The 14,612-nt window shown below is 36.9% G+C and overlaps 2 protein-coding genes across 2 annotated transcripts; both read right to left on the reverse strand.

Moving 5' to 3' along the window:
* Window positions 1-517: 517 nt before the first annotated feature.
* On the reverse strand, window positions 518-5,788 carry LOC131990852 (syntaxin-11-like). Its single transcript, XM_059356031.1, has 2 exons — window positions 5,623-5,788; window positions 518-1,628 (listed from the first exon to the last, which is right to left on the reverse strand). Exon 2 carries the CDS (start codon window positions 1,621-1,623, stop codon window positions 721-723), a length of 903 nt encoding a protein of 300 aa, XP_059212014.1. The 5' UTR covers window positions 1,624-1,628; window positions 5,623-5,788; the 3' UTR covers window positions 518-720.
* Window positions 5,789-10,255: 4,467 nt separating this feature from the next.
* LOC131990853 (syntaxin-11-like) lies at window positions 10,256-14,228 on the reverse strand. Its single transcript, XM_059356032.1, has 2 exons — window positions 14,139-14,228; window positions 10,256-11,323 (listed from the first exon to the last, which is right to left on the reverse strand). The coding sequence occupies exon 2, from the start codon at window positions 11,222-11,224 to the stop codon at window positions 10,325-10,327; it is 900 nt and encodes a 299-aa protein (XP_059212015.1). The 5' UTR covers window positions 11,225-11,323; window positions 14,139-14,228; the 3' UTR covers window positions 10,256-10,324.
* Window positions 14,229-14,612: the final 384 nt, after the last annotated feature.

The raw sequence follows: 14,612 nt of genomic DNA on the forward strand, positions 1-14,612 counted from the left end.
GTTAGAACAAGATTAGTTTTTTTACATCCTATTTTGCATGTAAAGCCCATTGCATAAAATATGATACAAACAAAAAACATAAATGGTAATCATTAAAGAAAACATTTTGTTAAAACGGGCAAATAAAGTGTCCTTTTTCAAAAAAAAAAAATTTAATTATTTAGCATTTTCTGGTCATTATTTCTTGGGTCAGGCATTATGTTATGTTATTAAGTCTGTGTCAGATTGTAATGTTATGGAGTTGCCACTAGGTGTCACTGTACGCCTGATCTTAAACATTGAATTCTGCTTTATGTTAGTCATTCTGTAACTTCTGATTATATATATATATATATATATATATATATATATATATATATATATATATATATAGTATACATAAAATATACCAACAAACTGATTTTAATGTATTATAACAGCATTAACTGTTTCAATTTAAATTTAGCATCCTTTTAAATCAAATGTAAACTTCTCTCATGCACATACAAATTCTTAATAAGATACATTTTCTGACCAATCAAATAACAAAACTTTTATTTTTATTATAGATCAACTTCAAGTCAACTGATAACTCCAAATTGTGCTAATGGGGGTGCTTGTAACGATTATATTTACTATGAATTAAATACTTTGCATAACATTTATTCGCTTTTACACAGGTAAATTTTAAAAAATTCATTTCTCAATCATCCATAAAATTACATAAAGTCAATTTCAGCCTTAAAAAGTCTGATTGTGTCTCCAGCAGGGTAGACAGGGACAACACCAGCGAAGAGGATTCTTCTTCTTGTACTCTAGGGCCTTCTTGATGTGAACGTTGATTTTTTCGATGTACTCCTCAGTGCCGTGCACGTTCCGTTCAATGTTATTAATCATGGAGCCCTGCTCCTCCACCAGCATGGCCATGTCCAGGAACAGTTCATGGATCTCCCTCAGCCTGGACTCCAGCTCCACCAGCTCCTTGTGCCGACCTTTGATCTCACACATGGCCCACCTGGACGAGCGCGCACCGTCGGTCTGCAGGCTGTGGGACAGCTCCGCCCATCCCTCGCCACCTTTTTCCACCATCTCATCCAGCTGTTCATCAGTGATCTCAGAGCCCAATATGGACGCCTGCCTCTGGATCCTCCCCCGACACGTGCTCCTCTGCATCTCCTCCGCCTCGCTGTAGTCGCTCATGGCGGCTTGGAAGGCCCGGGCCAGCGTGTCGTGCTGTGTTCGGGCGATGCGGCTAACGGCGGAGTTGGGACCGTCTTCCTCCTCCAGCTGGCTGCTCTTCTCACCCAGAGCCTGCAGGCGGACATACAGAGCCTGACCACGCTGCTGGATCCCCCTGGCGATGGAGTCAGAGTCCTTCTTGAGTAGAGTGAGACGCCCCACGGAGGTGGCGAATCGCTCGTTTTGTATGCGCAGACGCTCCACCTCTAACTGGAGCAAGGAGATCTCTTTGCGTATGGCGTGGGCCTCCTTCAGAAGGTTGTCAATAGGTGAGGTGTTCTCGAAAATCACCGCCTGCTGAGACAGAGTCACCTTGTCCACATCATACTCTTGTCCATAGAACTCTGACTCGCACTCCTCCTGCTCCTCACTGATGTCCTGCAGCCTCTCCAGCCTGTCCCGCATTCTGCCTGTAGTACAAAGACATACTGTCAGATCATCAGATAGCAACATGATCTCACAGAAATCCGTGAAATAGCCACGGATTTCGCTTAACTCAAAATCCGTGGAATAGTCACGGATTCGCTCAAATTTCCGTGAAACTGACACGGATTTCGCTACAATGCAAGTTAATGACAGTCATATCCCGTGGCTATTCCAACATACAAAGTGATTATGTACATTCACTGAGTGAATATTTAGAAAATAAAACATATATTTCTGGCTAGAAATGTGATCAAAATCCATTTTTATGCAGAAACTAAGTCAAAATATTGATTTTTCACTAAAAATGAGAGAACTGTCCGCCATGTTTTTTGTTCTGACCGCTGGGACCTTGAAAGTCACGTGACTTGGAACAAACCAATAGCCACGGGATATGACTGTCATTAACTTGCATTGTAGCGAAATCCGTGTCAGTTTCACGGAAATTTGAGCGATTCCGTGGCTATTCCACGGATTTTGAGTTAAATGAAATCCGTGGCTATTTCACGGATTTCTGTGAGACCAGGTTGTCAAATCGATGAAAATTATAATGTAAGAGTGCAAACACTGTTAGTCTACACGGAATTGTCCAAAAAGTGAAAGTGAGGAGCATTTATGGGTACAAGTCAGGAACCGGCCTACTTTACTTATTTCAAGGGTGCTGAGTCCAAAAAAAAATGGTTCCCAAGCGAAATATTGAGTTTTTTTCCTTCTCATTTGCATATCAAAATGGCGGCCGTTGGTCATTGGACCATTTCCCCTTAGTTTTTTTGTAAGTAGGCAATCAAAGATGAGGAAATTAAGTTTCTGGATCTATAGTCTAGGGTCAGAGCAAGGATATAGTGGAGGCTCAGTGTCTTTTTTATGTGTATATATATATTTATATATATATATATGCAAAATACCAACTTTTAAGGTGAAATTAAGCATTATTTATGTCATTTTTTTAAGGCCGACATAAATATTCAATCAATATCACTTGTAAATGTTACAGTTGGTAATTTCCATATATATATATGCATAAAAAAGACACTGAGCCTCCACTATATTCTTGCTCTGACCCTAGACTATAGATCCAGACTTAATTTCCTTATCTTTGATTGCCTACTTACAAAAAAACTAAGGGGAAATGGTCCAATGACTGCAGGATGGGCAATTTGGTGGCCATTTGATACAAATTAGAAGGTCAAAAACTCAAAATTTCGCTTGGGAACCATTTTTTTTGGACTCAGCACCCTTGAGATATGTAAAATAGGTTGGTTCCTGACTTGTACCCATAAATGCTCCTCACCTATTATAGTAGGCCTTTTTTCTGAAATCCGTCTAGACTATGTATAAAAGAGGTGGAAGTAACCACTTAGAAGACTACTGTTTTGAAGCCTACCCTGCTTTATTGTCCATTTAAGTGGTAAATGGACCATAGTTTACAAAATGAACATCATGTTGTATTGAATTAGACTTGAAACTATTGATTGAGACCATAAACTCATTAGGAAAATGTTTAATGGGGTAATAAAGTGAGTGAGAGTGAGAGGAGTCGCCCCCTGCTGGCCATTAGACAGAATGCAGGTTTAAGGCACTTCCACACTGGCTTCACTTTTCAGGCCTGGATGTTACCACTTGAGTTCTACTCAAGCTCCAAAAGCAAGTCATCCCCATATAACCCTGTGTTAAAAACCCACATTTACAGTAAAAAAAAATAAAACAAAAAAAAGATTTTGTCTTAATAGTTAATAATTAAGAGTATGAATGCTTTAAGTGACAGGTGAAGAAAATGGGTCACAGTCTGGAGGAATTGACATTTTCTTTAAAGCTGCATTAGAATAAATAGATTCAACAATTTGGCATTTGTCATTGAGCCATGAAGACACAATTTTTCTGCCATTGTCATCTAAAGCAGCTGTTCTCAACCTTGGGGTCGGGACCCCAATCGGGGATGATTTCTGGGGGTCGCCAAATCATTTTGGAAGTCAGCTCTGTCTCCACTGTGTTAAAAGTGTTAATGTGTTAATGTGTTTTCGTCTTTTGGTCACTTAATGTCTTTTTTTGGTCATTTTGTGGGGGTTTTTTTTTGTCATTTTGTGTCTTTTCTGGTCATTTTGTGTCTTTTCTGGTAATTTTGTGTCTTGTTTTTGTCATTTTGTGGTCAATTTGTGTCTTTCTTGGTCATTTTGTTTCCTTTTTGGTCATTTTGTGTCTTTTTTGGTAATTTTATTTCTTTTTTGGTTTTTTTTTTTCCTTTTTTTGGTCATTTTTGGTCTTTTTTAAATTCAATTTGTGTCTTTTTTTGGTCATTTTGTGTCTTTTTTGGTAATTTATTTACTTTTTTGGTCATTTTTGTTTCTTTTTTGGGTGATCTGAACTGTGCATGTGAGATTCTGTTCAGTGAGCGAGGGTCGCGGACAACATGCATGTTAAATTGGGGGTCGCGACTCAAAAAGGTTGAGAACTACTGATCTAAAGCAGTGGTTCTCAAATGGAGGTACGTGAAGGCACTCCAGGGGGTACGTGAGATTTTAAAATATACATTTAAAAAGTAGCATCCATGCAAAAATCCTTTAAAAATAATTATTTAATTAATCTTTTAAGAAAATATAAGTATAAGTTCATAAAATGAATTTTATATTCAGTAGGCTATTCAATTTAATTCTCCTAAAAACCCGTAGTGTCCCCCATACCAGGATGGTTCGACCCAACCTGTCCTATGCCACCTGGCATCACCATAAATGGTTATATGCTCACTGTTTTTACTACATTAGTTTGAATCACTACATTTTAGTGATGAGAAATATTTGCAATAAATTTAGTCATGGATTATTAACATTTAAAATGTTTGAAATGTTGTTGTTTTTTCAAATGTTTGAATTTTGTATGCGTTTATCAGTTCCAAAGTTGAATAAATCAGACACTGATGGCATAGCACTCTGTTTTAAAGTCTTTTTTTTTTTTCCCAACCAAAAATGCTTTGCCCTGGTTAGGGGGTACTTGGCTAAAAAAATATTTCACATCACTGAAAAAAGGTTGATAACCACTGATCTAAAGAATGAATGTGATGTTTGTGTGCTGTAAACATGGTGCCTCCTCTCCCATTATTTCTTGTATATTGTTTGTTTGTATGTTTTAATTTGCTTTGTACACCTTTTCTCTTCACAATTTGCACTAAGTTGTATATAGTGTATTGTAAAATGTCTTTTTCTATTAGATTGTTTGTTTTTTATCTTTATCTAAATGGGAAATCATTTTGTGTGCAATTTTTGTGGTCGGCTGAAACAAAGAAATTCCCCCGCTGTGGGATTAATAAAGTCGAATCTAATCTAATTTGTAGATATGTTTAAATATATATGAAAGAGTAATGGCAATTACTTAAAATACTATTTAAATACTTAATAAAACTATTGGTGAGACAGCATGTACAGGTTTATAGTTATTTAATCAGGGAAAATCCATCAGCCACCCAAAGCTCACGTCTCTATTATAGAAGTTCAACAATGACCGGCCAGTTTATCTTTGTTTTCTGTGAACAAGAACAAAAGCAGTCACAGCTTAAAGGGTTTTTTCCAACCAGGAACAAGGAAGACACAATCATACTGAAAAACCAGATATTTCCTCTAGTCTAGATAGTGTTGCATGGTATACATTAATTAAGTAAGTTAATTAATTAAGTTACATTGATTTTGCCAACAACATGCTGCACAAACTTTAAAAAATTGTGTCTAAATCTCTACCAATGATTCTTTCATACAGTCTCATACATAAAAACAATTTCCTCATACTTTCCTCACTGACAAAAAATCATGGTACTTTTTAAAAGCTGTCACAATTTATGATAAAATAATGAAACTTATTCTTCTAGCTGGGCCCTATATCTGTCTGCACTAATTAAATCCAATCATCCACTTGTCTCCAGGTGCCTCTGCTTCACATATCACCCAAGAAAGTTGTGAAAAATCATTCAAAGATCAACTCAAAAGTGTCTTTTACCTCTTGTGACGAGTTCCCACAGAAGCAGAAATCAAGTAAATCCCTTCAAAATGTCCGGTTTATTTTGTCCGAGGCTCTTTGAAACACATCTTTATATTCTGTTGAAGGAAGTTGTCTGTCTGCTTTGTGTTCAGCATGTGTGTGACTGCCGCCCCTGACCAGGTGACACACACAGGCCTTCCCACTGCAACAACACACTACTTCCTTCAAGGAAGATGCATTTTTTAGTTTTCTTTTCACACATAGAAGTAGAGTCGACTAGGTAAAACAGCATTCCTGTAACATTCTTGTACAGTGAGACTCTTTTGTATTACAGGTTTTCTAAAAAGTTAGGTTTAAATATGCAGACAAGGTATTATTTTATTAAAGACAGGTTCAAAATTCTTGTTTTATTTAGTTGACATATTAAAGTCAAAGGGTTTTACACGGGGACATTTTTATCACTCCATCAATCTGAAAATAACATCAACGGCCATAAAAAAAAATACATTTTCATCATGTTTTTTTTTTTTTTTAATTTACTTTTTGTTCGTTTTTTCTTAGTAACATACACGTAAGTGCCAGTGGGCACAAGAACATACAACATAACATAAACATAAACATAACATAACAAGGGGAGGATTGTGCATTAAGTAAAACAGCAGTCGACATAAGCACATCATACATAAAAATATAAGGATGCTGCTTGAAAATAGCAAAGTAATTAAAAAATAATAATAATAATAATAATCTTAATAGAGGGTTTGATCTTATCTTTGCGATCTATATGAAATCAGGTCTTACAGTTAACACATAGCTGAGCCATTTTGACCAGTTCTCTTCAAAAACATCAGTTTGGTTTCTTAATTTAAATGTAATTCTTTCCATAACATATATATTGTAAATTACATCAATCCAATCATTTATTGTCGGTTTGTCTTTCTTGAGCCATTTCCTGGTCAGAGCCTTTTTTTCCCCCCACTAACAACACTCTCAAAAGGTATTTGTCCCGCTTAGCATAGTCAAGTCCGTCCAGATCACATAGGTACATGACTTTGAAGTTTAGAAGCATTTTCTTTTTAAAAACAGTCTCCAGGACCCCAAGAATCTCTCTCCAAAATGGAGCCACAGAGGGACAGCCCCAGAAAATATGAAAGTGATTTGCTGAAGTATTCCCACAGGACCTCCAACAGGCAGTCTGATTCGAATAGTTGGCCTTTTGCGCTGGAGAGCGAACATCATGTTTTTAGGTATAAAATGTTCTATAAACCAGGCTATTTATCATATATGATCAAACACTCTCTGTAAAAACCTTCAGATTATAAATGTGAATGAAACTGTAAAGTCTGGTGAATGTAAGGGCTGCTGGAGTGAAGAGATTTCTCTCAACACACATTTTGAGAAAACTGCCTTTTAAAAGTTAAGAGAGAATCGGTAAATTGGTTAAAAATGTAATTAATAAACACTACTGGTCAAAAGTTTTAGAACACACCAACTTTTCCAGGATTTAGTTGAAAATGATGCAGTTTAATGTCTCAGTGTACTCTGAAATTAATGCACATTTGCAACATTTAAAATTCTTTATTGAGCATGATAGTGTTTTGAAAGTTAAAAAAAAGATTCAAAATCACATTTTATGTTGGACTAAAGGACTAAAAAAAGACACAAAAAGACACAAAATGACCAAAAAAAGACACAAAATGACTGAAAAGACACAAAATTACTTACAAAGACATGAAAAGAATTCAAAAATGGACAAAATAGCCCAAAACTCCATAGAGTTAAGTTGTTAACCCATTTCTTGTTCCCTGAAAAAGGCCTACTTGTATAATTCTGAAATGTACATTATTTTTCAGTTTTGGTTAAGCTTACCTTTTTTTATTTACCTCTGGCAGTTCACCACTTACCTTTGTACCCTTTCAAGCTGTTCATTTGACTTGAACTGCTTGAATTTCAATAAAAAACTGGAAAAATTGGGTTGTTCTAAAACTTTTGACCGGTAGTGTATATCACCATGAAACTTCCCCAGTAAAATACTTATATTAGGACAAATGTTTTTTTATATTACACATTTTCTGAAACTGTTAAAATATGCAAATGAGGCATTATCTAATGCAAATTTTTGGTGAATTTAGGAGAAATCTACACATACAAATAGACAAAGCTTAGTAAAATGAAAAATAAATGTGTATTGTGTATGTTTATCCATCCAATAGTCAAGACATTATAGAAGCATAATAGGCCAAAAACCATTGCATTAAACCTGTTTTGCCAAAAGAAATGTGTTAATGTTTAACAAATACATCTCAACAGATGTTTATGGTCATATGTTGATGTGAATTCCACACTCTGACAAGAATAAAGCCAGACTCATGCAGATTTTATTATAACTATTTATGTAATATACATGACACCACAGAAGAAAAGTATTATCACACATATAGTCATAAAATATCAGTAAAAAGTGACAGATTATGGTACATCAATTGAACATTAAGACTATAATGACAATAAATCCTATTAAAACTGCTGCTGCTCCTCAGTTTCTGGTCTCCTCAGAAGAAATAGTAAGTACAAGACAAGTGGTCAATATAGAATTTAATATAGAATAATTCAGAAAATGTTTTCTATTCATCAAGAACCACTAAACTTTACAATTTCTTTCAGCTGTTCATCACCATTTGTACAAGTGCACTGGTATGTAGTGACAAATTATTCAACCTGAATGACTTTATCAAGGCAACAATTTCATAAAATTAACAATTCTTTCAATCTTTTTATCATTATTATTATTAGGGCAGTTGACTGCATCACAAACACAAACATGTATACCGTATTTTAAATAATTTTCTGCAGTTTTCATGAAAATGTCTCTGACAGTCATTGCATTGTGTAAGTTGGTAAATCCCTCTGATGTGGAAAATCAGCAGGCAATAAAAACAGAAACAATATTTCCAGATACCATTTACCTAAAGGCTGCATCACTCCTCAGTCATGGTGGAACTATTTCTGATCTGAGATACCTGTCTCAAACCTCTCATACAAACACGACAGACAACAATAGATTAATACAGTTTTAAAACATTTTACCCAAGCATTGTTCTCTCTAACTGTAGACACGAGGAAGTACAACAAAGGTTTAGGAAAAAAGGTTAAAACTAACTTTGTCTGTTTTACTTCCTGGAAAAGTGTTGTCATGCAATAGCTCTACACACTGCAAAAAAAGGTGTCCAAAAACAAGATAAAAACACTAAATCTGAAGAAAAAGATCTTGCTGCATGGACAGATAATTTCACTTGACAAGATTTCTTAAAATAATAAAAAAAACTCTTGAAACAAGATAAATTATCCAACACTTCTAAATCTAAAGGTTTTTTTTTTATCTTGGTAAGAAACAAATAATTTACAGGTAACTCTGCTCGGGCCAGTTCATCACTGCTTGCAGCTTTAATTTATCTTTTTTTAAAGAGTTAATTTCTTATTTTAAGCGTACAACATGCTTCTTTCTAGATTTAATAATCTTACTTTAAGAAATCTTGTCAAGTGAAATTATCCGTCCATGTAGCAAGATCATTTCCCTCAGATTTAGTGTTTTTATCTTGTTTTTAGACACAACTTTTTTGCAGTGCAGTGTTGATAAAGACTTGTACTAATAAACATACAGAAGATGTTTAAGGTCCTTAAAGGGTTCACCTAAAAATAAAAAAAAATCAGATTTTACCTCTTAACTGTAGTGCTATATATCAAACTAGATTGTTTTTTGTGTGTCTCGATATAAGTTGGAGATATCTTAAGAGATGTCGACCTTGCAACCAGATGGCACTTTGCCAAAAAAATACATCTAAAACAGTCAACAGTGATATCTCTTCTCAGAAATTATTACCCTTCACTCAAAATAATCCACAGTACACTGCAAAAAAGGGGCGTCTAAAAACAAGATAAAAACACTAAGATTATTAACCCATTGAAGCCTGGAAAGCGGATACGTCGTTTTGTAGTATTTGTATAAGCTCTCAAATACTTTTTGAATTTCATTTCTATCTGCTACAGAGGCTGAAAAATCTATTATTTAGTAGAAGAGTTGACACTTCTGTTGAATTTCCAGAAAAACTTCAGGTTTTAGGGGTTTCTTTCAAAATCGCCCAGAGGTTTTACAGGCATGTTTTACAGGCAGTTTTTACAGGCGTTTTAGGCCTCAATTGGTTAATCTCGGATAAAGCATGTTGTACGCTTAAAATAAGAAATTAACTCTTAAATAAAGATAAATTAAAGCTGCAAGCAGCGATGAACTGGCCCGAGCAGAGTGCACTGGATTAAAAAAATCCCTGTAGATTCAGAAGTTTAGATCATTTATCTTGTTTTAAGAGTTAATTTCTTATTTTTAGTGTTCAAGATGCTTATTTCTAGATTTAACAATCAATTTAAGAAATCTTGTCAAGTGAAATTATCTGTCCATGCAGCAAGATCATTTCCCTCAGATTTAGTGTTTTTATCTTGTTTTTAGACACACCTTTTTTGCAGTGTGCTTGTCAGAAGTAGTTCATGTACTTTAGATTATCTTGAGTACCAGGTGGTACATTCTGAAACTCCTGGATTGATAACTAGCACTACAGGTAAAGGAAAAAGTATCTATTTTTGACTTTGAAGGTAAACTGTTGCACTTCTCTTCATCTGGACAGCACATTACATAATTTCCCTCCATCATCTGTGTACATTAGAGTCATTAGTCAACACATGGGAAACAGCTGCAGAACATCTTTTTAAAGGGGTTGTTGCCGTGGTGACGCTTGGCTCTGCCCAGTTTGACCAGGGCTTCCTGTATGCCCTCGTCTGTTTTCTGCACGTTGGTTTGGATTTCGTTGAGCATGGGGCCCTGCTCCTCCACCAGCATGGCAATGTCCAGGAAGATCTCATGGATGCCTTGGATCCGGGTCTCCAGGTCGATCAGCTCCTGGTGGCGTTTCTCGATCTGCGACAGAGCCGACCGAGCCGTTTTGCCTTCGGCCATGATGTTGTCGTTAAAGATGTTCCACTGGCCTTTCTCGATCATCTCCTCCACCTCCTCCCCCGTCACCTCCCGTCCCACTATCTCCATCTGCCTCTGGATCTGAGCTTTACAGTTCCCCCGATGGCTCATCTCGGCCTCGTTATAGTCAAACATGGCGTCGCGGAAAGTGTTGCTGAGGGAAGCGTACTGCGTTCTGGCTATGCGCGTGACTGCAGAATTGGCGCCATGTTCTTCTTCTAGCTTGTGGGCCGTGCCCTCCATGTCCTGCAGGCGTGCCAGCACACCCTCAGCCCGAGACTTTATATCAGCCCCTATAGCGTTGGAGTCCCTTTTGATGGTGCTCATGGTGGTGACGCCCTGGAGCATGCGAGAGTTCTGCTCTCGAAGCCTTTTGACCTCCAGGCGGATGAGCTGGACCTCTCTGTGGATGTCCTGCGACTGGGTGAAGACTCCCTCCAGAGCAGGGCTGTTGTCAAACACCACCGCCTCATGGGACAACTCCTCCTCCAGGTCCACGTTGCTGAAGGTTTCGGAGACAGTGGACTCTGCGTACTCCATCTGCTCCACGTGTCCATTTTTGGACATTTCCTGCAGGTTGCTCAGTCTGTCCCTCATGGTTGGGCTGGAGGACAAGTGACGGTTACGAATATAAGGAAGATTTTCTCTGTCTGGTTCTCTTTCCTCTTCTAACACACATCAGTAAAGATGGCTGACCTGAAAGGACAAACAACAACAAATCTTTAGATTCACAACACATGGAATTTAACTTTTTCACCAAAGATGGCTTGAGTAGCAAAGAGTAAAAAGGAGATTGTTCCCGGTGAATGGCGAAAATCTCTGGGTGTTTGATCCTGCGCACCGCAAGCGGACCGTGTTGCTCTTTATACTATATATATATATTTGGGACTTACTTTTTCACCATAGATGGCTTGATAAACAAAAAGTAAAAAGGAGATTGTCCTCTGTCCAAATAAGTCCCCATCATTCGTTTGTACAGCAGCTTATTACAGCCCATATACTGTATATATAGTATAAAGATCTACACGGCCCGCTTAGATCAAACACCAAGATACATCCATTCGTGTCCAGTGTGTAACTTCTTTGTTGTATTTTTCTATGTCATTTTTTCATATCACTTTTCCCGGCTCGAAGAAAGTTTTACAAATATAAAAACTTCATGCTTCTGAAATTCCTTATAGAAAGAGTCAGGTGTTCTGTCAAGAGTTTTACAGACAAACATTGTGGGCTTTTTAGCTTCTATATTGTCAGTGGACACTGGGAAAAACTGGTTGCAAGGCTGAACAGCAGTGCCATATTCAGTTCTATAATACAGTGGTTCTCAAATGGGGGTACACGTACCCCTGCGGCTAAAAACCCAGAGTCTCCCCCATACCAGGATGGTTGGACCCAACCTGTCATATGCCACCTGGCATCACCCGTCAATCACTTGAAAACTCAAAGATGGAGTCGTGGTTGAAGCGTAGCAGTTATAGTTTTAAATGGTTATAAGGTCACTGTTTTTACTACATTAGTTTGAATCACTACCTTTTAGTGATGAGGAATATATTTGCAATAAATTTAGTCATGTATTAAAAACATTTAAAATGTTTGAAATTGTTTTGTTTTTTTCAAATGTTTGAATTTTGTATGTGTTTCAGTTCCACAGTTTAATAAATCAGACACTGATGACACAGCGCTCTGTTTTAAAGCCTTTTGTTTTTTCAACCAAAAATGCTTTGCCCTGGTTAGGGGGTACTTGGCTGAAAATATATTTCACAGGGGGTACATCACTGAAAAAAGGTTGAGAATCACTGGTATAATACATTCATTAGTAATGTAACTTAATTTCTGTGCATCACATTTTACATGATCAATGTAACTACCTCACTTCTTGCAGTTAAGTGCATTTATTTAAATGTGTTAAGCATGAAGAATGTATGAGGGCATGTTGATCTTCTGCCTCCAATATGGGCACTAATTTCCTCCTGTAGGTCGTATCAGAGGGCAGGAACAGGCAACATGTGGTCATATGGTTTAGATTAGAGCAGTAGTTCTCAACCTTTTTGAGTCACGACCCCCAATTTAACATGAATGTTGTCCGCGACCCTCGCTCACTGAACAGAATCTCACAAGCACAGTTAAGATCATCCAAAAAAGAAACAAAATGACCAAATAAGACACAAATTGACCACAGAATGATCAAAAAAGACACAAAATGACCAAAAAAAGACACAAAATGACCAAAAAAGACACAAAATGACCAGAAAAGACACAAAATGACCAAAAAAAGGAAACAAAATGACCAAAAAAAGAGACAAAATGACCAAAAAAGACACAAATTGACCACAAAATTATCAAAAAAAGACACAAAATGACCAAAAAAGACACAAATTGACCAAAAAAAGACATTAAGACTAAAACACATTGACACTTTAACACAGTGGAGACAGAGCTGACTTCCAAAATGATTTGGCGACCCCCAGAAATCATCTCGCGACCCCAATTGGGGTCCCGACCCCAAGGTTGAGAATAGCTGGATTAGAGGACTTGTTTGTAAAAAGGGTCACAGATTAACATACAAGATCCAACTAGAAGACGTTAGTTTAAACACACCCAGTGTCTCACTGAAGCTGGCATGCCAGTTTAAAAAGCCATCTCCTTCTTCCTTCACCCACCCAGCACTGGTCCAACAGGTTCTCCAGAGAACAGTCAAAAGGTGTTGCTCCTCACCAAACAAGTTCTTTTGACTTGTGATCCGTCTGACGTCTTTTTACAGACATTCAGTTTGACTTTTACTCTAACTGGAGCATCAGACTCAGTAGATACACGGATACCTTAAATCTTCAGCTTGAACAAAAATATATTAACATACACATTTCCAACATGTAAAATGAGGCGGTGACATCATTTCGAAGGCATTTGATAAGTTCATATTATAGACTAAAAGGTTTCCAAACTTCAGGAACTACTTGATCTTGTGATATAATAGCATTTGTGTCTGATTAGAACAGGCCTCTAAACAATTCTGTATTAAATTGACACCGAATGGATAAATTATTTTTTTTTTAAATAAAGCTAAGAAACTGACTATTAAATTCAGTAAAAAAAAAAAAATAATAAAAAAAAACATCGTTTTATAGCAATGTTTTAGATAAGCTGCAACTGTTCAGTCTCAAAGTTAAAATATTATTAAAATTACACTTTATACAGGTATTAGAGGGAAATTCATGGAACAAATGGCAAACCATATATAATATGTATTTTTTTAATTTATTTTTTAGAATAAATCACAAATCTATGTATTTGGGGATTTTTCCACCACAAAATAACAATAAAAATAAATAAAAAATCAATGTTAAAACGTTGTTTTTACCTTTTTTACCGAATTTACCTTTCGTTTGTCTCACTTATTATCATTAGTCCCTGGTCCATTTTTATCAGACCACAACATACACATACTTTAATAATTTCCGACATTATCAGCCACCAGCTCAACTTTGGTTTCATGCAGGATTAAACAGCTTCTTACCTGTTGTGCTCTGCTGTCCTATCAAACTTTGTCCGTTAATGTTGGGTGCCGTGGAGCCGCAGCACCATCCTACAGTGATGAAGTCGACTGAGAGCAGGAACAAAGGGCCATGCATGCGTAATGCTGCTATGTTTGGAGCCACAACTGGTATTCAGCTGTGGTGTTGTTGGGTTGGAGCTGGATTGCGCCACGCCATGCGACTCTACTGATGAGACTGCAGGAATGAAGCCCGGTCGGTTTGGCCTCAGCCGTGACGCGTCATGTCAGGAGCGGCAATTGGACAGGACGAGGTGTGTGAGCAGCAGGTGTGTGTGTGTGTGTGTGTGTGTGTGAAGCGAGTCAGTGAAGGCCTCTTTATTCTAAACAAGGTATCATAGTTTTGGATTTTTCATTAGTTTTAGTTTAGTTTTAATTTTGTTGTGATTTTTTGTTTTCAAATTCAGTTACTTTTACTGTTGTCTCGACTGTGTGTTC

Source organism: Centropristis striata, chromosome 18 (assembly GCF_030273125.1).
Source record: "Centropristis striata isolate RG_2023a ecotype Rhode Island chromosome 18, C.striata_1.0, whole genome shotgun sequence".
Classification (NCBI taxonomy): domain Eukaryota; kingdom Metazoa; phylum Chordata; class Actinopteri; order Perciformes; family Serranidae; genus Centropristis; species Centropristis striata.